Below are 23574 nucleotides of genomic sequence, written 5' to 3' on the forward strand. Positions count from 1 at the left end.
CAGCAGCCCTGATTGGATGAAGTACCCGGCCCCGCCCCGTCAGCCCTGAGTGACAGCAGAAGCCCTTGGTAACGGGGTTTTGCAGAACTGTTGTGACCGGATCCAGCGACAGATTCTTTAAGCCCGAGGTCTCTAACCTTTTTTTTTGGGACGGAGTTTCGCTCTTGTTACCCAGGCTGGAGTGCAATGGTGCGATCTCGGCTCACCGCAACCTCTGCCTCCTGGGTTCAGGCAATTCTCCTGCCTCAGCCTCCTGAGTAGCTGGGATTACAGGGGTGCACCACCATGCCCAGCTAATTTTTAGTAGAGACGGGGTTTCACCTTGTTGACCAGGATGGTCTCGATCTCTTGGCCTCGTGATCCACCCGCCTCGGTCTTCCAAAGTGCTGGGATTACAGGCGTGAGCCACCGCGCCCAGCGGGGTCTCTAACCTTTTTAGCACCAGAGACCGGTTTCTTTGGAAGACAATTTTTCTAGGGGGCAGATGGTTTCAGAATGAAACTGTTCCACCTTAGATCATCAGACATTTGATTATCGTAAGGAAAGCCCAACCTAGATCCCTCGCATGCGGAGCTCACAATAGGGTTCGGGCTCTTATGACACACTAATGCCTCTGTTGCTCTGACGGGAGGCATAGCCGGGGTTGGGGACCCCTGCTATAGGGTACTGTTGAAATATTTTCTTGTCCGGCTTGTAGCTAATGCCTATAACCCTACCACTTTGAGAAGCCAAGGCAGGCAGATTGCTTGAGCTCAGGAACTTGAGAATAGCCTAGGCAACATAGCAAAACCCCATCTCTACAAAAGATACAAAAATTAGCCTAGCAGGGCAGGAGAGGTGGCTCTCGCCTGTAATCCTAGTACTTTGGGAGGCCGAGGTGGGTGGATTGCCTCAGCTCAAGAGATCAAGACCAGCCTGGCAAACATGGTGAAACCCCGTCTCTACTAAAAATACAAAAAATTAGCCGAGTGTGGCGGTGTGCTTGGGAGGCTGAGACAGGAGAATCGCTTCAACCCGGGAGGTGCAGGTTGCAGTGAGCCGAGATAGCACCGTTGCACTCCAGCCGGGCTACAAAGTGAGACTCCTTCTCAAAAAAAAATAGCCTGGTGTGGTGGTGCATGCTAATAGTCTCAGCTATTTGGAAGACTGAGCTGAGAGGATTGCCTGAGCCCTGGAAGGTCGAGGCCACAGTGAGCTGTGATTACACCAGCCTGGGTGTCAGAATGAGACCCTGTCTTAGAAAAAAAAAAAAAAAAAAAACAGAACAAAACTATAGGCAATTGCAATAGAGTTTAATATACATAGAGCCGGCTACATGAAAGACCACAGTTTTATTTTTACTCAATTCTGCCTCCCTACAAATTGGGAGGCTAGGGTTTTTAAAGATAATTTGGTGAGCAAGAGGCTGGAAAATGGGGAATGCTGATTGGTTTTGAATAGGATAATATCATAGGGAGTCTAAGCTGTCTTCCTGCATGGAGTCAGTTCTTGGCTAGGGACTACAGGAGCAAGTGAGCCAGTTTATTGGTCTGTGTGATGCCAGCTAATCCAACAGAATGAAGGGTCTCAATAATACCTCAAATACCAATCTTAGGTCTCAGAACAATAATATTACCCACAGGAACAAGTGGGAAGGTTAGGAATCTTGTGTCCTCTGGCTGCATATTTCCTAAACCATAATTTCTCATATGTGGCTATTTGTTAGGTGTTTTTTGTTTTTTTTTTTCCCCCCTGAGATGGAGTCTTCCTCTTGTTGCCCAGGCTGGAGTGCAATGGTGTGATCTCAGCTCACTGCAACCTCCACTTCCTGGGTTCAAGTGATTCTCCTGCCCCAGCCTCCTGACTAGCTAAGATTACAGGTGCCTGCCACCACGCCCAGCTAATTTTTGTATTTTTAGTAGAGACAGGGTTTCACCATGTTGATCAGGCTGGTTTTTAACTCCTGACCTCATGATCCACCCGCCACTGCCTCCCAAAGTGCTGGGATTATAGGCGTGAGCCACCTCGCCAGGCACTTTGTTAGTTTTATAAAGGCAGTCTGGTTCGGAACCAAGCAAGCAGACAATTTGTTTTGGGAAGCGGCAGTTATCACTTTTGTTTTAAAGCTGAACTAAACACCTCCCCATGTTACTAAGACCTATGCCCAGGAATGAACAAGGGTATCTTGGAGGCTAAAGGCAAAATGGGGTCTCTTAGATTCTCTTTCAGTCATAATTTTCTCACTGTTACAATTCTTGCAAAGGGGTTTTTAGATGTGGAATCATAATTTTAGCTCCTGGTAGCAATTATGTGGGAATTCATATACAGCAACTAAATCAGTGGAGCAGGATAATTGGTTGAAGGATTTACTAAGTGCTCCATCACGTAGACGTGACGCTCCTAGCTCTCCCACAGACTCAGAACCGTGCTGCATACTATCCTCCTAGTCAAATTGCTCAACTAAGACCAAGTCCTCGCTGGACTGCTCAGGGTGCCAGACCTCATCCATTCCAAAGTATGCCCGGTGCTATCCGCCCAGCTGCTCCCAGACCACCATTTAGTACTATGAGACCAGCTTCTTCACAGGTTCCACAAGTCATGTCAACACAGCGTGTTGCTAACACATCAACACAGACAATGGGTCCATGTCCTACAGCTGCAGCTGCTGCAGCTACTCCTGCTGTCCGCACCGCTTCACAGTATAAATATGCTGCGGGAGTTCACAGTCCTCAGCAACATCTTAATGCACAGCCACAGTTACAATGCAACAGCCTGCTGTGCATGTACAAGGTCAAGAACCTTTGACTGCTTCCATGTTGGCATCTGCCCCTCCTCAAGAGCAAAAGCAAATGTTGGGTGAACGGCTGTTTGCTCTTATTCAAGCCATGCACCCTTCTCTTGCTGGTAAAATCACTGGTATGTTGTTGGAGATGGATAATTCAGAACTTCTTCATATGCTTGAGTCTCCAGAGTCACTCCGTTCTAAGGTTGATGAAGCTGTAGCTGTACTACAGGCCCACCAAGCTAAAGAGGCTGCCCAGAAAGCTGCTAACAGTGCCACCGGTGTTCCAACTTTATAATTGATCAGGGACCACGAAAAGAAACTTGTGCTTCACCAAAGAAAAATATCTAAACATCGAAAAACTTAAATATTATGGGGAAAAAAATTGCAAAATATAAAATAAATAATTTGTACGGAGCAAATGCCAGGTCTAGCAAACCTTATTACTTATTGATTTAAAACAAAAAAAAAATAGTAAAATCAATAAGCCCTAGATTACTTATTGATTTAAAAACAAAAAAAAATAGTAAAATATAAAAACAAATTAATGTTTTATAGACACTGGGAAAAAGAATTTTCAGCAAAGTACAAAAATTTAAAGCATTCCTTTCTTTAATTTTGTAATTCTTTACTGTGGAATAGCTCAAAATGTCAGTTCTGTTTTCAGTAACAGAATTGAAAACTGAGCAAGGAAATGTAATTTGGATTATAAAATTCTTGCTTTAATGAAAATTCCTTAAACAGTGAAAAAAAAAAGAAGTGCCACTCCTTATTGATCGAACTAAAAGCACTATTTCCTAAGCTGTGGACACTGAGTATAGCAATATGTGATCCAAAGAAGTTCCCACTCTGCTTCTCTCTAGTGAAGTCCTGCCAGGCACCTTACCACTTCCACTGCCACTTTTTCCTCCTCCAAATGTGGCTAAGCAATTATTTTCCCTATGGAAAACTCCAAAGATGGGAACATGGCTAGGCACATTGGGGCCACGCTGAGAGAAAGCAGACCTAGTTATACTTTTTGCAAAGGTGACTTCAGATATGGAATCATAATTTTAGCTGCTGGAAGCAATTATGTTGGAATTCACGTAAGACAGTAAATGACTCGAAAAGGACAATTGGTTGAAGGTTTATTAATTGTTCCTTCAAGTGGAAAAGTCTTGCCCTATTGATTTAATTGACAGCACTGTTTCCTCAGCCATGTTGACTAAGTACAGCAATATGTTATCTAAAGAACTATCCACTCTGGGCCGGGTGCGGTGGCTCATGCCTATAATCCCAGCACTTTGGGAGGCCGAGGTGGGTGGATCATGAGGTCAAGAGATCGAGACCATCCTGGTCAACAAGGTGAAACCCCGTCTCTACTAAAAATACAAAAATTAGCTGGGCATGGTGGTGCGTGCCTGTAATCCCAGCTATTCAGGAGGCTGAGGCAGAAGAATAGGAGAATTGCTTGAACCCAGAAGGCGGAGGTTGCAGTGAGCCGAGATTGTGCCATTGCACTCCAGTCTGGGTAACAACAACGAAACTCCGTCTCAAAAAAAGAAAAAAGAAAAAAAAAAAAGAAATATCCACTCCGAGGCCCAGGTGTGTGGTGGCTCACACCTGTAATCACAGCACTTTAGGAGGCCAAGGCAGGTGGATCACTTGAGGTCAGGAGTTCAAGACCAGGATGGCCAACATGGCAAAACTCCATGTCTACTAAAAATATAAAAATTAGTTGAGCATGGTGGTGCCCACCTGTAATCCCAGCTACTCGGGAGGGTGAGGCAGGAGAATCGCTTGAACCTGGAAGGTGGAGGCTGCAGTGAGCTGAGATTGCACCACTGCCATCCAGCCTGGGCAACAACAGTGAGACTGTCTCAAAAAAACAAAACAAAACAAAACACTTTGTTCTCTGCTGCTTCTCTCTGGTAATGTTCTGCCAAGTACATTAGTACTTCCTTCCACTGATACTTTTTCCTCCTGCAAAGGTAACTGAGCAATTGCTGTTTCGCTTATGGAAAACTGAGTATAAATTGGAACATAGCTAGGCCAATGGGGTCATTCAGAGTCAACAAATATTATACAGCATGTTTTCTTTTCAGTAGCTTAATTTTTACTTCAATTTTTTTTTTGGAGACAAGGTCTCACTCTGTCATCCAGGCTGGAGTGCACTAGTGTGATCTCAGCTCACTGCAACCTCCACCTCCTGGGTTCAAGCAATCCTCCCACCTCAGCCTCTTGAGTTGCTGGGACCACAGGCGCATGCCACCATGCCTGGCTAATTTTTGTTATTTTGTAGAGACAAATTTTCACTATGTTGCCCAGGCTGGTCTTAAACTCCTGGGCTCCAGCGATCCGCTTACCTTGACCTCCCACAAAGTGCTGGGATTGATTATAGGCATGAGCTACTATGCCTGGCCCTCATTTCTAGTTTTTGATTATTTAAAAATTTTGTTTGTTTATTGGAGACAGGGTTTCAACCGTGTTGCCCAGGCTGGTCTCGAACCCCTGAACTCAGGCAATCAACCCACCTTGGCCTCCTGAAGTGCTGGTATTACAGGCGTGAGCCACTAATCCAGCTACTCAAGAGGCTGAGGCAGGAGAATCACTTGAATCTGGGAGGCAGAGGTTGCAATGAGTGGAGATCCCGTCACTTCACTCTAGCCTTGGTAACAGAGCAAGACACACACACACAAAAAAATTGTACCTAAATGTGATTTGAGACTTTCTACCAGATCTATATAATAGAAATTCTCGTTTGTTCTCATTTTTTAATAATTCCCAAACCCACGTTTTTTGTTTTTCTTTTTAAGGAAGAGTCTTGTTTTGTCGCCAGGCGCCAGTCTGGAGTGCAGTGGCGCCATCTTGGCTCACTGCAATCTCTGCCTCCTGGGTTCAAGCAATTCTCCTGCCTCAGCCTCCCAAGCAGCTGGGACTACAGGCGCGCACCACCACGCCCAGCTAATATTTTTATTTTTAGTAGAGACGGGGTTTCACCTTGTTGACCAGGATGGTCTCGATCTCTTGATCTCATGATCCACCCGCCTCAGCCTCCCAAAGTGCTGGGATTATAGGCGTGAGCCACTGCATCCGGCCCTAATTTTTATATTTTTTTAGTTGAGACGGGGTTTCACCATGTTGGCCAGGATGGTCTCGAGCTCTTGACCTCGTGATCTGCCCGCCTCAGCCTCCCAAAGTTCTGGGATTACAGGCCTGAGCTGCCACGCCCGGCCAGATGTTTTAAAAAACATTCATCTTTCCCAGAAATTTTTCTTTTTTTTTTCAAAGATGGGGTTTCACCATGATGGCCAGGCTGGTCTTGAACTCCTGACCTCAGGTGATCCACCCACCTTGGCCTCCCAAAGTGCTAGGATTATAGGCGTGAGCCACCGTGCCTGGCCTTTCCCAGAAATTTCTAATACAGAGGTAGATACGAGGTTTCTGCAAAATGAACAAGTCATGTCTTTTCTTTAGAGTGTCCCACAGCCCTTGCCTGGACAGGCAAATTCTGAAGCTTTTGTGTCTTGCAGTAATTTTTGACCTGGACATTAAAGTGGTACTTGGCCTTTGAATTCCTGTCTTATCCTTGCGCAGTTTTTTCTTATTTTTTTCTTTTCCACCTAACCAGTGTGCTGCACAGGTTTTTGATGATATTCCCAAACACAAATCATGAGACGAGTGTGCCATCTTGAGTAAAAAATTGTTTCTAACTCAAAAAAGTAGAACCTTTCTCACTGGACTCCTCCAAAGGCAAGCACCAGTCTAGAAAAGGAATAAAGTGGCACTCAGCAGCCTGGGAGCTGCAGCACATCCACCGCTCTCGGCAAGAATGATGCTATGACCTCACTGAGTACTCAACACATGGGGCAGAGGGATGGGTTTACCTCTGCTGGAGCCGTTCTTAGCCCTAGAGTGCCACTCCAGATGTGTGGCAGTAGAAGAGTAATTTTATGAAAGCCTAAAGCAGCACTACCTCCCACAAGACAAAGCAGCAGAGCTGAAATTAACTCAAGGCTGCAGAGCAAAGCCCCCTACAGAAGAGAGTCCACTGGGAGCTTGAGGGCTCTCCTTAAGATAAAGCTGTGACCTTCAATTTAAAGGCCAGGGGAGGCCAGGTGTGCTGGCTCACACCTATAATCAGGAGTTCGAGACCAGCCTGACCAACAGTGAAATCCTGTCTCTATTTAAAATACAAAAGATTAGCTGGGTGTGGCGGCGGGGGGGCCTGTAATCCCAGCTATTCAGGAGGCTGAGGCAAGAGAATTGCTTGAATCCGGGAGGCAGAGGTTGCAGTGAGCTGAGATCACACCACTGCACTCCAGACTGGGCAATAAGAGCGAAACTCTGTCTCAAAAAACATATAGGCCAGTGGATGCCAAGCCTTAAAACTTTAACAACTTATAAAATTTCTTAATAAGAAATTCCACATACCAGCCAGGAACAGTGGCTCAGGCCTGTAATCCCAACACATTGAGAGGCCAAGGTGGGTGGATCACAAGGTCAGGAGTTCAAGACCAACCTGGCCAAAATGGTGAAGCCCTGTCTGTACTAAAAACACAAAAGTTAGCTAGGCATGTGTGGTGACGGGCGCCTGTAATCCTAGCTACTCAGGAGGCTGAGGCAGAGGTTGCAGTGAGCCAAGATCGCGCCACTGCACTCCAGCCTGGGTGAGACTCTGTCTCAAAAAAAAAAAAAAAGAAATTCCACATACCAAACTAGTCCCAGAAATAAATATGCAACTTACTAAACAATAAAATAATAGCTTAACACAATAGCCAAAAAAGTTAAGAATTCAGAAATGTTTGCTTTCCCTATGAAAACTTAGGATAGCTGGCATGGTGGCTCTTGTCTATAATTCCACCACTTTGGGAGGCCAAGGCAGGAGAACTGTTTGAACTCAGGAATTCCAGAGCACTGTGGACAACATAGGGAGACCAGGTCTCTACAAAAAATTATTAGATAGATGTGGGGCCGGGCATGGTGGCTTATGCCTGTAATCTCAGCCCTTTGGGAGGCCGAGGCGGGGTGGATCACAAGTTTAGGAGTTCAAGACCAGCCTGGACAAGATGATGAAACCCTGTCTCTACTAATCCCAGCTACTTGAGAGGCAGAGAATCCCTTGAACCCAGGAGGCAGAGGTTGTAGTGAGCCATGATCTTGCCATTGCACTCAAACTTGGGAGACAGAGCAAGACTATGTCTCAAAAAAAAAAATTAGTTGGGTGTGGTGGCTCACACTTGTAGTCCCATGGACCTGGGAGATGTAGGCTGCAGTGAGCAGTGATCAAGCCACTGCACTCCAGCCTAAGTGACAGATGGAGACTTGTGTCAAACAAAACAAACTAAGCAAAAAAACTAAGGATAACACCCTTGAATTTGTCCCTAAGTTGTCATTCAAAGCCTTGGACTCCCACTGAAGGAATTCCCTAGTACTGAGACACTAGATAAAGCAGAAGTGGCCGGGAGCGGTGGCTCACGCCTGTAATCCCAGCACTTTGGGAGGCCGAGGCGGGTGGATCACGAGGTCAAGAGATCGAGACCATCCTGGTCAGCATGGTGAAACCCCATCTCTACTAAAAATACAAAAAATTAGCTGGGCATGGTGGCGCGTGCCTGTAATCCCAGCTACTCAGGAGGCTGAGGCAGGAGAATTGCCTGAACCCAGGAGGCGGAGGTTGCGGTGAGCCGAGATCGCACCATTGCACTCCAGCCTGGGTAACAAGAGCGAAACTTTGTCTCAAAAAAAAAAAAAAAAAAAAAAGCATAAGTGAAGACTGCACTCTAATTTTCCTCCTTTGTTCTGTGTTTCTTCTGAAGGGCTGGTAAAAAATCACTTCCTCTATCCAGGAACATTTTTCTACTGACCCCCAAATTTTATTTTATTTTATTTTTTTGAGACAGTTTTTGCTCTTGTTACCCAGGCTGGAGTGCAATGGCGCAATCTCGGCTCACCGCAACCTCTGCCTCCTGGGTTCAGGCAATTCTCCTGCCTCAGCCTCCTGAGGAGCTGGAATTACAGGCACGCGCCACCATGCCCAGCTAATTTTTTGTATTTTTAGTAGAGATGGGGTTTCACCATGTTGACCAGGATGGTCTTGATCTCTTGACCTCGTGATCCACCCGCCTTGGCCTCCCAAAGTGCTGGGATTACAGGTTTGAGCCACCACGCCTGGCTTGACCCCCAAATTTTAAGCAAAGCTTTTCTTCCCTAACCAATTGCAAATCATAAAATCTTTAAGCCCCAGCTTTAAAATATCCTTCCAAGCCTAAACCAATGAGTAAACTCCATGTCTTGATTTTTAATTTTGCCTGTAGCATCTGCATTCCTAAAATTTACCCCGGCTTCTAAAAATCCCTGCCTGAAATCTAGTGGGGGAGGTCAGGATTTAAGACTTGATACCTGTGTGGCCCTCATTTTTGGGGTTCCTGCAATAAAAGCCTTTTTCCACATCACTTCAAACCCCAGTGTAAATGCCTGGCTTTCCAGGACAAGGCAACTTGATCATAGTCCTGGGGCTCTGGTTGGCTGGAAATAGGCCTTCTCCCACATCTTTCTCACTTTCATGTAGGAAAGAAGTAGTTTCCTTTTTTTAAATCAAAACTGTTTATCATAAGGATATATACCTTCACAGATAGCATAAAGTTAATTTTTCAGAATATTTTTTATCAGCCAGGTAGAGTATCTCACAGCTGTAATCAGTATTTTGGAAAATAAGGTGGAAGGACTGTTCAAGGCTAGGTGTTGGCTGAGCAATGGAATGAGACCATGTCTCTATGAAACGAATAAAAAATAAGCTGAGAATGGTGGTACCTGTTTGTAGTCCTAGGTACTCAGAAGGCTAAGGTAGGAGGGTAATTTGAGCCCTAGAGTTCAAGGCTATAGCAAACTGATTGCACCACTGAACTTCAACCTGGGTAACAGAGGGACACCCTGTCTCCCAAACAGACACACACACACACGCACACACACACACACATACACACACACACATACATGTATGTATATAAATATCCCATATATTTTACTTTTGCATTTTAAATGTTATGTTTCAAAATATATATATTTTTCATTTTATTTATTTATTTATTTATTTTTGAGGCGGAATATATATTTCATTTTATTTATTTATTTATTTATTTTTGAGGCGGAATTTCGCTCTTGTTACCCAGGCTGGAGTGCAATGGCGCCATCTTGGCTCACTGCAACCTCTGCCTCCTGGGTTCAGGCAATTCTCCTGCCTCAGCCTCCTGAGTAGCTGGGATTACAGGCATGCGCCACCATGCCCAGCTAATTTTTTGTATTTTTAGTAGAGACAGGGTTTCACCATGTTGACCGAGATGGTCTTGATCTCTTGACCTCATGATCCACCTGCCTCGGCCTCCCAAAGTGCTGGGATTACAGGCTTGAGCCACCGCGCCCGCGCCCGGCCCTATTTTATTATGTAATGGAGATACAGTCTCACCATGTTACCCAAGCTGTCTCGACCTGTTCAGCTTAAGCAATCCTCCTGTCTTGGCTTTCCAAAATGCTGAGATTACTTACAGGTTGTCTCTAAAGTAAGTCCTTCCATGTATTTGAAGTTTTGAGTCCATATAAAGACTGTTTACTTTCAAAGAGTTTTACCATATTGCTTATATCCATAGTTTCTAGCCAGTGTGAGTCCTTACATGCTTTTGAAGGATTGAGGCAGATCTAAAGGCTTTACCGCATTGCTTACACTCATAGGGTTTCTCTCCAGTGTGAATCCTTTCATGATAGAGAAAAGAGTTGGAAGAAATGAAAGCTTTTCCACATTGTTTACATTTGTAGGGTTTCTCTCCAGTGTGAGTCCTTTTATGATAGCGAATGGAATTGGAAGAAATGAAGGCTTTTCCACATTGCTTACACTCATAGGGTTTCTCTCCTGTGTGAGTCCTTTCATGCATTTTAAGTTGTGAGGCAACTGTGAAGACTTTACCACATTGCTTACATCCATATGGTTTCTCTCCTGTGTGAGTTCTTATGTGCTTTTGAAGGATTGAGGCAGATCTGAAAGCTTTCCCACAGTGCTTACACTCATAGGGTTTCTCTCCAGTGTGAGTCCTTTGATGATAGTGAAAAGAATTAGAAGAAGTAAAGGTTTTCTTACATTGTTTACATTCATAGGGTTTCTCTCCAGTGTGTGTCCTTTCATGTACTCGAAGATCCTTGACATAACTGAAGGCTTTCTCACATTTCTTACATTTGTACGGTCTCTCTCCAGTGTGAGTCTTTTCATGATAGCGAAAGGAAGTGGAAGAAATAAAGGCCTTACCACATAGCTTACACTCATAAGGTTTCTCTCCAGTGTGTTTTCTTTCATGCACTCGCAGGTACTTGACAGATCTGAACGCTTTCCCACATTGCTTACACTCATAGGGTTTCTCTCCACTGTGAGTCCTTTCATGATATTGAAAGGAACTGGGACAATTGAAGGCTTTACCACATTGCTTGCATTTATAGCGTTTCTCTTCAGTGTGAGTTTTCTCGTGTCTTTTTAATGAACTCGGAGAAAAAAAGGCTTTCCCACATATGTTACATTTATGAGGCCTCTCTCCAGTGTGCATTCTCATGTGTGTTTGAAAGCTTACTAGATAAGATAATGCTTTCCCACATTGCTTACATTCAAAGGGTTTTTTTGCAGAGTGGATTTTTTCATGTCTACGAACAGAACTGGGAAACCTGAATGCTTTTCCACATTCCTTACATTCATAAGGCTTTTGCCCAGTGTGAGTTCTTCCATATATCGCAAGGCTACTGGAATAATTGAAGGCTCTGAGGTGCCTATTAAAGGAAGAAAGACCCATGCTGATTTCTCCACACACACCGTTTTCATATGATTTTACTCCAGGAGGAGTTTTCTTCCTCCACATGTCATCTGGAACCTGGGTCAAAACTTCTGCATGCTGATGACTTTCTTTACTTTGAAAGAGTCTCTCTCCTATAAGTCTTCTGTGAACAATGAAAAGCACATTATAATGGATTTATCACTAATTTTAATTCACTTCTAAGTATTGTACTTGCATTTTTTTTTTCTAAGATGAAGTCTCGCTCTGTCGTCCAAGCTGGAGCGCAGTGGCACGGTCTCGGATCACTGCAACCTCTGCCTCCCAGGTTCAAGTGATTCTCCTGCCTCAGACTCCTGAGTAGCTGGGATTACAGGCACCCACTACCACACCCAGCTAATATTTTGTCTTTTTAATAGAGATGGGCTTTCAACCATGTTGGCCAGGCTGCTCTCAAACTCCTGACTGCATGATCTGCCCACCTCGCCCTCCCAAAGCACTGGGATTACAGGCGTGAGCCACCATGCCCAGCCCTGCACTTCCATTTTTAACAATGCCCAGCAAAGTGTAGGCTTTCTGTCCTGTCTGAACTGTGTGAACATGAAGGGACCACATGCTATACAAGAAGGCCCAGCCATCTCTTATCAAAAATAGTTAATATTGAGGCTGGGCACGCTGGCTCACACCTGTAATCCCAGCACTTTGGGAGGCCAAGGCAGGTGGATCACCTGAGGTAGGAGTTCAAGACAGCCTGGCCAACATGGCAAAACTCTGTCTCTACTAAAGACACAAAACTTAGCGCACACCTATAATCTCAGCTACTTGGGAGAGTGAGGAAGGAAAATCATTTGAACCTGGAAGGTGAAGTTTATATGCTTTACATGTTTTTAGGGAAACTTTTCTAAGAATAAATATGCTGAAACTAGGTTTATTTCTTATGTTTTCTTTTCTACTTGAGACAGAGTCTCACCCTGTCACCCAGGTTGGAATGCAATAGCGCAATCTCGGCTCACTGTAACCTCAGCCTCCTAGGTTCAAGCTATTCTTCTACCTCAGTCTCCCAAGTAGCCGGTATTATAGGCACGTACCACCACACCTGGCTAATTTTTGTGTATCTTTAGTAGAGATGGGGTTTCACCATGTTGGCCAGGCTGGTCTCAAACTCCTGACCTTGTGATCTGCCCGCCTCAGCCTCCTAAAGTGTTGGGATTACAGGCATGAGCCACCGTGCCCGGCCAGTAGTGTTTGCTTCTTTTTAACATTTTCTTCTTCCATTCTAAGATTGTCTAGAGAGACATTATTTTCTCTTGAAAGTACTAGTTACCTTAGATTTCTCCTGGGATTCTGATGCCTTTCTTCAGCATTCTGGTTGCTCCATGTTTTTCCTAAAATGCAAACCCAGAAAAATAGTCCTGAATTAGTATAAAATTATAAAAAAGTTTCTTGATTCTATGTTCATCGCTCATTGCACCAGTGCCTCATTTATTCAAAGCATGGTGGCTCATGCCTGTAATCCAAGCACTCTGGGAGGCCGAGGTGGGGGGGATCATAAGGTCAGGAGTTCAAGACCAGCCTGGCCAAGATGGTGAAACCCCATCTCTACTAGAAATACAAAAATTAGCTGGGTGTAGGGACAGGTGCCTGTAATTCCAGCTTCTCGGGAGGCTGAGACAGGAGAATCACTTGAGCCCAGGAGGCAGAGGTTGCAGTGAGCCGAGATCACGCCACTGCACTCCAGCCTACACGACAGAGGGAGACTCTGTCTCAAAAAAAACAAAAAGTATTCCCTTTCCGTATTCCAAATCACTCCACAGCACTGATGAGCTAGAAACACCTGATTTCTAATTCACTGAGGGAAGTAATTCACCTCTTACCTATGGAGGTCAGGTTCCTCAAGGTTTCCTGCATCACTTCCCTGTAGAGTTTCTTCTGGGAACGATCCAGCAAAGCCCATTCCTCCTGGGTGAAGTTCACAGCCACATCCTCGAAGGCCACTGAATCCTGAAAAATCCCACATGTGGACAGCAGGATAAGTGAGGCTGACAGCAGTGGGGTCCTATACTTTGTTTGTAGGAAGTTCTCAGGATGCCATGGACTCCAAACATTTATTCCATGACTTGGTAATCAGACCCCTTACTCTCTGTTTACACTCACTTTCTTCGATAACATAATTTTCACGAGGCTGGGAGGCGGAGGTTATAGTGAGCCAAGATCATGCCACTGCACTCCAGCCTGGGTGACAGAGCAAGACTCCGTAACAGAAAAATAAATAAAAATAAAAATAGCCAGGCGCGGTGGCTCACGCCTATAATCCCAGCACTTCGGGAGGCCGAGGTGGGTGGATCACGAGGTCAAGAGATTGAGACCATCCTGGTCAACAAGGTGAAACCCTGTCTCTACTATAAATACAAAAATTAGCTGGGCATGGTGGCGCGTGCCTGCAGTCCCAGCTACTCGGGAGGCTGAGGCAGGAGAATTGCTTGAACCCAGGAGGCGGAGGTTGCGGTGAGCCGAGATCGCGCCATTGTACTCCAGCCTGGGTAAACAAGAGCGAAACTCCGTCTCCAAAAAAAAAAAAAAAAAGATAATATTTTGAATCAAAGAAGGGGAATTGGTGTTTGGAAATGTGGTGGAAATGTGGGAAAGGAACTGAAAATGTAGGATTTTACTGCAAGCCCTCAAAGAGGCAGGCAAGACTAACAGGGTGGAGGATTTAAGATACTGCTTCCCATATATTTGGAAAATGCAGAGAAAAAACAATTTCCCCAGGAAGTGTTAAAAATTTAAATAAGAAGCAATTAAACTGAACTGGCTATAGAACACCAAGACCCTCCACAATCATACAGAAGTCAAATTCAAATGTAATTCACATAAATTTCTAATTTATGTGACACTAGGTGGCCTAAGGAAACAATAACACTAATGACTTACTAATTAATTTATAGGGAAATGAAACTTAGGCTTAACCAGGCACAATAGGTCAGTTAATCTCTGACTACATAACCAAGAGTTTTCACCTGTACAGACTGTGAAAACAAGTAATTCAAAAATTTAAGATGCTAGAACTCTTTTTTCTTAATGGAGGCGGGGCTACGCCGCGGACGCCCCGGGCGCTAGCCCCGCCCACGATGCTGGAACTTTATCTTAAGGTTTAAAGGAATTTTATTCTGGGGGTTAGTCATCTAACAGGCAGTGGTAACAAAGGCCGCTGGAACCTTCATTTCCCTGATTACAGATTAGCCTTCTTCCTTATCTGTATTGTTCTGTAAAATACTTTAAATGATTGAAGCAAGTCATCAAAGACCCTTTCCCTCTTACGGATTGAGGATTGACTTCATTAAAGACTAACTTCCCTTCCACAGAAACTGGATTTAAGGAAAAAAACCAACTTCCCTCTTACTTTTCTCACACAAAGACTTTACTGCCATCACATCTTTTGAAGCTAGAAATGTTCAATTCACTTTTTTAAATAAGAAAAGAAATAAAAACCTCTTGCAAAGAAAAAGTACTAACTACAGGGGGCCGGGCGCGGTGGCTCACGCCTATAATCCCAGCACTTCGGGAGGCCGAGGTGGGTGGATCACGAGGTCAAGAGATCGAGACCATCCTGGTCAACAAGGTGAAACCTCGTCTCTACTAAAAATACAAAAATTAGCTGGGCATGGTGGTGTGCGCCTGTAGTCCCAGCTACTTGGGAGGCTGAGGCAGGAGAATTGCTTGAACCCAGAAGGCGGAGGTTGCGGTGAGCCGAGATCCTGCCATTGCACGCCAGTCTGGGTGACAACAGCGAAACTCCGTCTCAAAAAAAAAAAAAAAAGAAAAAGTACTAACTACAAAAAAAAAGAAAAGGGCGGGCCGGATGCGGTGGGTCACGCCTATAATCCCAGCACTTTGGGAGGTCAAGGCGGGTGGATCACGAGGTCAAGAGATCGAGACCATCCTGGTCAAAAAGGTGAAACCCCATCTCTACTAAAAATACAAGAATTAGCTGGGCATGGTGGTGCGCGCCCGTAGTCCCAGCTACTCGAGAGGCTGAGGCAGGAGAATTGCCTGAACCCAAAAGGCGGAGGTTGCAGTGAGCCGAGATCATGCCATTGCACTCCAGTCTGGGTAACAACAGGGAAACTCCATCTTAAAAAAAAAAAAAAAAAAAGGCGGTTCACGCCTGTAATCCCAGCATTTGAAGAGACTGAGGCGGGCAGATCAGAAGATCAGGAGTGCATGACCAGTCTGACCAACATGGTGAATGAAACCCGTCTCTACTAAAACTGCAAAAATTAGCCAGGCGTGATGGTGGGCACCTGTAATCCCAGCTATTCAGGAGGCTGAATTAATGAGCTGGGAGAATTGCTCGAACCCAGGAAGCAGAGGTTGCAGTGAGCCGAGATCACTCCACTGGAACTCCAGCCTGGGTGAAAAAGCGAGACTCTTGTCTCAAAAAAAAAAACTGTAACCAATTAAATTGTATAATTAATGTAGTTGTACCAATGAGTTGTATTAAATTGTACAATTAATTAAGTTGTACTAATTGTTGCACCAATTAAATTTTTTTTTTTTTTGCCTATATAAGAAGGAACTTAACTTTCTTTTTTGATATAGCATCTCATTCTTTCACCATGGCTGGACTGCAGTAGGGTATTCACTCACTGCAGACTCCAACTCCTAGGCTCAAGCGATCCTCCTACCTCAGCCTCCCAGTAGCTGGGACTACAGCCAGGTGCTACAATGCCTGGCTAATTTTTTTGAATTTTTCTTTTCTAGAGACAGCGTCTTGCTGTTATCAAAGCTGGTCTCCAACTCCTGGCCTCAAGGGATACTCCTGCTTCAGCCAGAGTGCTGAAATTACAGGCATGAGGAACTGCACCCAGCCAAGAATTTAATTGCAGAAAACTGAGCCCATGACTTTTTTTCTTTTTTGAGATGGAGTTTTGCTCTTGTAGCTCAGGCTGGAGTGCAATGGTGGGATTTTGGCTTGCTGCAACCTCCCCCCTCCCGGGTCCAAGCAATTCTCCTGCCTCCGCCTCCCAGTAGCTGGGATTACAGGTGCCATCTCAAAAAAAAATTAATAAGGCCGGGCGTGGTGGCTCACGCCTGTAATCCAAGCGCTTTGGAGGCCTAGGCGGGTGGATCACCTGAGGTCGGGAGTTCAAGACCAGCCTGACCAACATGGTGAAACCCCGTCTTAAAAAATAATAATAATAAGGCTGGGCGCCGTGGCTCACGCCTATAATCCCAGCACTTTGGGAGGCCGAGGTGGGTGGATCACGAGGTCAAGAGATTGAGACCATCCTGGTCAACAAGGTGAAACCCCGTCTCTACTAAAAATACAAAAATTAGCTGGGCATGGTGGTGCGTGCCTGTAGTCCCAGCTACTTGGGAGGCTGAGGCAGGAGAATTGCCTGAACCCAGGAGGTGGAGGTTGCGGTGAGCCGAGATCGTGCCATTGCACTCCAGCCTGGGTAACAACAGCGAAACTCCATCTCAAAAAAAAATCTATGTTTTCTAAAAAAAACTCTAATTTTTTTTTTTTTTTGTCAGAGTTCGCTCTGTCGCCCAGGCTGGAGTGCAGTGGCACAATCTTGGCTCACTGAAACCTCTGGCTCCAGGGTTCGAGCGATTCTCCTGCCTCAGCCTCCGGAGTAGCTGGGATTAAAGGCATATGCTACCACGCCCAGCTAATTTTTTGTATTTTTAGTAGAGATGGAGTTTCACTATGTTGGGCAGACTGGTCTCGAACTCCTGACCTCAGGCGATCCACCGCCTCGGTCTCCCAAAATGCTGGGATTACAGGCGTGAGCCACCGCGCCCGGCCCTAATAAACTCTAACTTATAACTGTGCCTCGGTTTAATTTTTCCCTGAAGAAAAAAACGAACCAGGGACCCCACAGCACACCGCTCCTCCCACAAGAAACCCACACCCGAGGCAGGATCCCTTCATGACCCTCCCGTGGTCCCCGCACAATCTGGGTAGACGCGGGGCTGCGGGCGCGGAGCTGCCCAGAGAAGGCTCCGGGGCCGGGACGGGGACCGTAGTCGCCGCGCAGGGACGGGACAGGACGCTCGGGGTCCCGGCTGCCGGCCCAGCCCCACCCAGCGGCTGAAGGGACCGAGTGCGGAGCTGCGCCAGAGGGACTGTGTCCAGACCCCAGAGTCGCCGCAGGGAGGCCCGGGTCCCGCCACAGCGGTTTCCACTCGGTTGCACCCAGCCCCTGCTTTCGCCTTGGGACCCCCAGCCCTGCCTACTCACCATTTCCTGGCTTGCAGGTATCCCGGTGTCCTCTCTAAAGGTCCCGCGAACTGTGCAGGTCACAGTGCAGTCGACAGAGCGACAACAGCTACGCGTGAAGTAACTGGTCCCTCTCGGAGCAGTAAAGCCTCAGACCTCCACTGGCGCGACCAACTCCCGGAGTGAAGAGAGCAGGAATGCAACCTCCCCTTCCCCGGAGGACAGTTGGCAGGGCCCCGCCCCAGCGCCGCTGATTGGATAAGGGTCTAGACCTCGCCGCCTTCGCTGATTGACAGCAGAAGCCCTGGGTGAGCTGGACCTGCAGATCCGAATTAGCGGCTTCTAGCCACACCTTCCAAGGTCAGCTCCCTTCCTGCCTCCTTTTCTTTGAATATTTGCTTTCCGCCAAACTTGCTCCGAATTGGTAGATGGGGCATTGTCGTCTTCCTCACTCCGTGGGCTGTCCCTGCTCCTTCTTCCTGCACAGGACATAATGGTACAGGGGATTCCAGACTCAAAGTCCGGAAAAGGTGAAAGACATTAAAATATTTTGCCCCAAAATACTGCCCTGCCAAAATATATTTCTTTGACAATTTTGAAATGGCTGCTGCTTGGCCAGCAAACAAAAGGTGGCCTTGCAAAACTGTCTTTTGAGAGGGAAATTTGCATCTGTAGAGAATCTCCGTTAATGAAGCACTACCCTCCGCCCCTTCTTTTCCTTTCCCTTATCTAAAAGCTATTGAGAGTTTGACATATTTTAGGCCCGGCGCGGTGGCTCACGCCTATAATCCTAGCACTTTGGGAGGCCGAGGTGGGTGGATCACCTGAGATCAGACCAGCCTGGCCATCATGGTAAAACCCCATCTTTTAAAAATAAATAAATAGCCGGGCACGGTGGCTCAAGCCTGTAATCCCAGCACTTTGGGAGGCCGAGGCGGGTGGATCACGAGGTCAAGAGATCGAGACCATCCTGGTCAACATGGTGAAACCCCGTCTCTACTAAAAACACAAAAAATTAGCTGGGCATAGTGGCGCGTGCCTGTAATCCCAGCTACTCAGGAGGCTGAGGCAGGGGAATTGCTTGAACCCAGAAGGCGGAGGTTGCGGTGAGCTGAGATCTTGCCATTGCACTCCAGCCTGGGTAACAAGAGCGAAACTCCGTCTCAAAATAAATAAATAAATAATAAGCCAGGTGTGGTGGTACATACCTGTAATCCCAGCTACTCAGGAGGCTGAGGCAGGAAAATCGCTTGAACCTGGGAGGCAGAGGTTTCAGTGAGCCGAGATCTCACCATTGCATTCCAGCCTGGGCAATAGAGCAAGACTCCATCTCACAAAAAAAAAAAAAAGGAAAAAAGTCTGTGGAGAGACATCATCTACATAACAGTCCACCTTTGCTAGCTCAGCCTCTTCCTTTCTCACTCTACTAAGCTGTCTTGCTACTAAACCTAATTTACTGACCTCAGGTTGCTATTTAAGCTTCTCTGTTTTATTGCTGGTGGGTCTTCATTCTGAAGACTCCCGAATATACATGTTAAATAAATTTGCATGCCTTCTTTTCTATTAGTCAATCTGCCTCGGATCAATTAGTTTTCAGCAAACCTTTAGGACACCAAGAGTCTATCATCCCCACAAAGCCATCTCGTTTTCTCAGAGCAGGACTCCTCCAGGAGGAGAGACAGATAGCGTGCAGTGGGGCAGGAACTGGGATGAGACATGGCCAAGACTTCCTCACATGTACCATCTTCTCCTCACAGTGTGGAAACGCTTCCTCCTCCAGACCTTCATTTTCATTAGCGGGAAACTCTCACCTGAGGTCAGTTTAATCTTATTAGCAGAAAGGGGTACCAATCTAGACCCCAAAAGAGAGTTCTTGGATCTCATGCAAGAGTGAATTCAGGGTGAGTCCATAAATTAAAAGCAAGTTTATTAGAGAAGTAAAGTAACAAAGGAATGGCTACTCCATAGACAGAGCAGCAGCATGGTCTGCTCGACAGAGTATACTTTTTTTTTTTTTTGAGACGGAGTTTCACTCTTGTTACCCAGGCTGGAGTGCAATGGCGCGATCTCGGCTCACTGCAACCTCTGCCTCCTGGGTTCAGGCAATTCTCCTGCCTCAGCCTCCTGAGTAGCTGGGATTACAGGCACATGCCACCATGCCCAGCTAATTTTTCCTCTTTTTAGTAGAGACAGGATTTCACCACGTTGACCAGGATGGTCTCGATCTCTTGACCTCGTGATCCACCCACTTCGGCCCCCCAAAGTGCTGGGATTACAGGCGTGAGCCACCATGCCCGGCGACAGAGTATACTTATAGTTATTTTTTGTTATATGCTAAACAAGGGTGGATTTTTCATGAGTGTTCTGGGAAAGGGGCAGGCAGTTCTCATAACTGAGGTTTCTACCCCTTGTTATATATACCACATAGGGTAATTTCTGGACATTGCCATGGCATTTATAAACTGTCACTGTGGTGGTGGGACTGTCTGTTAGCATGCTAATGCATTATAATTATTGTATAATAAGCAGTGAAGGTGGGGCACAGTGGCTCACACCTGTAATCCCAGCACTTTGGGAGGCCAAGATGGGCAAATCATGAGGTCAAGAGATCGAGAGCATCCTGACCAACATGGTGAAACCCCATCTCTACTAAAAATACAAAAATTAGCTGGGGGTGGTGGCACATGCCTGTATTCCCAGCTATTGGGAGGCCAAAGCAGAAGAATCACTTAAACCCAGGAGGCAGAGGTTGCAGTGAGCCGAGATTGCGCCATTGCACTCTAGCCTGGTGACAGAGCCAGACTCTGTCTCAAAAAATAATAATAATGAGCAATGAAGACCACAAGAGGTCACTTTCTTTTCCTTTTTTCCTTTTTATTTGAGACAAAGTCTCACTCCCTCCCCCAGGCTGGAGTGCAGCAATCATAGCTTACTCCTGCCTCTCTGCCTTCCTGCAGCCTCTGCCTCCCGGGCTCAAGCAACCCTCCCAGCTCAGCCTCCAGAGTAGCTGAGACTACAGGCACAGTCCACTACAACGGGCTGATTTTTTGTAGAGATGGGGTATCACTCTGTTGCCCAGGGTGGCAGAGGTCACTTTCGTCACCATCTTGGTTTTGGTGGGCTTTGGCTGGTTTCTTTACTGCATTTTATCAGTGGGATCTTTATGACCTGTATCTTGTGATACCAGTCCTGCCGTCCCCCTGTCTCATCTTGTGACTAAGAATGCCTAAACCCCTGGAATGCGGCCCAGTAGGTCTCACCCTTATTTTACCCAGCCCCTATTCAGGATGGATTCTCTCTGGTTCAGACACCTCTGACATTCTAACTTAAAGTCAACTTCATAAACCCTTTGTTCATAACACAACCCAAACAATTCTTCTCTGAGCCTGACCTTCACAGATTTTCTTCATATATACAAATTACAGTCTGTCCCCAGAGACCCTATGCATGCCAAAACCAAAACACTGCCCAGAAAATGGCTCCAGGCTTCCGAGGTACAACCCCAGATAGGACAGAACCCCCGAGCCATCTGCACGTGGGTCTCCTGCCTTCCAGGACTCTGCAACTTCCTAGAATCCACACTCCTTCTGGACCAGTTCTGAGCAGCTGGAGGCCACCTGCAGGAGAGGGCGTGCCTGCCCAGGAAGCACCCTTTCCTACTCTGCAAGCTCCAGACTGGCCTGAGCAGAGTCACTGGCGTCGGGCTCTGCTGCCCCCTGCAGGTTATTCAGCCGCTTCTCACCCCATTGCTCAGTTGCTAGAGACAAACACCCTCAATCCCAATTGTGAATAAGACATCAGCAGAGTCCCTGCTTTCCTCCTGTGTGTATGTATGACCTAAGGAAAAACAGGCAGGGTGCAGTGGCTCAGGCCTGTAATCCTAGGACTTTGGGAGGCTGAGGCTGGCGGATCACTTGAGGTCACGAGCTGGAGACCAGCCTGGGCAACATGGTGAAACCCCATCTCTATTAAATATACTAAAAAATTGCTGGGCGCAGTGGCTCATGCCTGTAATCCCAGTACTTTGGAAGGCTGAGGCGGGTGGATCACGAGGTCAAGACATCGAGACCATCCTGGTCAACATGGTGAAACCCCGTCTCTACTAAATATACAAAAAAAAAAAAAAAAAAATTAGCTGGGCAAATAGCTTGAACCTGGAAGGCCCAGGTTGCAGTGAGCCAAGATAGCACCACTGTACTCCATCCTGGGTGACAGAACGAGACTCCATCAGAAAGAAACGAAAGGAAGGAAAAAAGGAAAGGGAGAGGAGAAAGGGAGAGGGGAGGGAAGGGGAGAAACAATTCTAAGAAAATTTAAATTCACCGGGTGCGGTGGCTCATGCCTGTAATCCCAGCACTTTGGGAGGCTGAGGTGGGTGGATTACGAGGTCAAGAGATCGAGACCATCCTGGTCAACATGGTGAAACCCCATCTCTACTAAAAAAATACAAAAAATTAGCTGGGCATGGTGGCGAGTGCCTGTAATCCCAGCTACTCAGGAGGCTGAGGCAGGAGAATTGCCTGAACCCCGGAGGCGGAGGTTGCGGTGAGCCGAGATTGCGCCATTGCACTCCAGCCTGGGTAACAAGAGCGAAACTCCGTCGCAAAAAAAAAAAAATACAAAACTTAGCCGGGCGCGGTGGAGGGCATCTGTAATCCTAGCTCCTCTAGAGGCTGAGGCAGGAGAATCGCTTGAACCCGGGATGTGGAGGTTGCAGTGAACCGAGATCGTGCCACTGCACTCTAGCCTGGGCCCCAGAGCCCCAGAGCAAGATTCTGTCCCCACCCTCCCCCTACCACACCAAAAAAAAAAAAAAAAAAAAAAGGAGAAGAAGAATAATACTCAGATGGCGACCTCTCCGTGGCAGCTGAGGAATCTGCAGGCGACCTCTCCGTGGCAGCTGAGGAATCTGCAGCCGGAAAACAACTGCAACTGCCAGGCAGGTCCGAGAGTGGGTGCAGACGGGGAATGAAGTGGAAGAGGCTCCCACAGCAACTGTGGCTCTAAAGCCTGGAGCCTGGGAGGAGGGGATGGGGGCTCCCGGGACGCGACTCCTGAAGTAAAGAGAGGAGGTAGCGCCCAGGGAGCCAGGGGGTGGGGGAGCTGATTCTGGCCAGGGCTGTGGCGCCTGAAGGAGAAAGTAGGGGGTTTTGGTGGGAGCAACAAAAAGGATGGTGTTGCAGGGAGGGGCATTCTTTTTTTTTTTTTTTTTTTTTTTTTGAGTTGGAGTTTCACTCTTGCTGCCCAGGCTAGCGTGCAATGGCACGATCTCGGCTCACCGCAACCTCCGCCTCCCGGGTTCAAGTGATTCTCTTGCCTCAACTTCCCAAGTATCTAGGATTACAGGCATGTGTCACCATGCCCGGCTAATTTTTGTTTTGTGTTTTTAGTAGATACTGGGTATCTCCATTTGTCAGACTGGTCTCGAACTCTCGACATCAGGTGATCTGCCCACCTCTGCCTCCCAAAGCGCTGGGATTACAGGCCTGAGCCGCCGTGCCAGGCCTAAGGGAGAGGGGCATTCTTGTGTGGATTGGGCAGGGATCCTGGGTGCGGGTGAGGTTAAAGCTTGGCGAAGGTGGGTTCATGCCTCGGATATGACTGTCTTGGAGGGGATGAGGGTGTGGCCAGGTTTTGGAGGCTGGCCAGGGTTTCTACGTATGTTGAATGGTCCCAGGGAGACTGGGACTACTCAGGGAGTTGGGTGGGGGGCAGGTTACAGAGAAGCTTTGAAAGCAGGAGGTGTGCAAAGCCCACGAAGAGGGACTAAGGGGGCAGGGAGGCTTAGTCAGTGGGCGGTG

At 46.8% G+C, this 23574-nt stretch overlaps 2 protein-coding genes and 1 pseudogene across 4 annotated transcripts in view; 2 read left to right on the forward strand and 1 right to left on the reverse strand.

The window, feature by feature from the left end:
- Window positions 1-22958, forward strand: part of LOC144576525 (uncharacterized) — a 55122-nt gene extending 32164 nt beyond the window's left edge. For both annotated transcript variants that reach the window (XR_013531072.1, XM_078360663.1), the window contains exon 4: window positions 17812-22958. Coding sequence is in view for 1 of the 2 variants with exons in the window: in XM_078360663.1 (XP_078216789.1) it covers window positions 17812-17959 (148 nt within the window). In the remaining variant the exon portion in view is untranslated. The remainder of the gene's footprint in view (window positions 1-17811) is intronic.
- Window positions 2150-4015, forward strand: LOC128928106 (polyadenylate-binding protein 1 pseudogene; annotated as a pseudogene).
- LOC103789771 (uncharacterized) lies at window positions 8884-17957 on the reverse strand. 2 transcript variants are annotated; one of them, XM_008987327.5, is made up of 4 exons: window positions 17795-17921; window positions 13422-13548; window positions 12872-12932; window positions 8884-11713 (listed from the first exon to the last, which is right to left on the reverse strand). In XM_008987327.5, the coding sequence occupies exons 1-4, from the start codon at window positions 17795-17797 to the stop codon at window positions 10390-10392; spliced, it is 1515 nt and encodes a 504-aa protein (XP_008985575.1). In that variant the 5' UTR covers window positions 17798-17921; the 3' UTR covers window positions 8884-10389. The 2 variants fall into 2 exon arrangements, with proteins under 2 accessions (XP_008985575.1, XP_017822812.1); XM_017967323.4 differs by having other exon boundaries at window positions 8885-11710; window positions 17795-17957.
- Window positions 22959-23574: the final 616 nt, after the last annotated feature.

Source organism: Callithrix jacchus, chromosome 22, assembly GCF_049354715.1.
Source record: "Callithrix jacchus isolate 240 chromosome 22, calJac240_pri, whole genome shotgun sequence".
In the NCBI taxonomy this organism is placed as follows: domain Eukaryota; kingdom Metazoa; phylum Chordata; class Mammalia; order Primates; family Cebidae; genus Callithrix; species Callithrix jacchus.

Coding starts and splice junctions, on each gene's coding strand:
- LOC103789771 (XM_008987327.5), bottom strand. Junction 12,933..13,421: donor GAGGAACCTGACCTCCATAG/GTAAGAGGTGAA, acceptor TTTGCATTTTAG/GAAAAACATGGAGCAACCAG. Junction 11,714..12,871: donor AATCCCAGGAGAAATCTAAG/GTAACTAGTACT, acceptor CATTGTTCACAG/AAGACTTATAGGAGAGAGAC.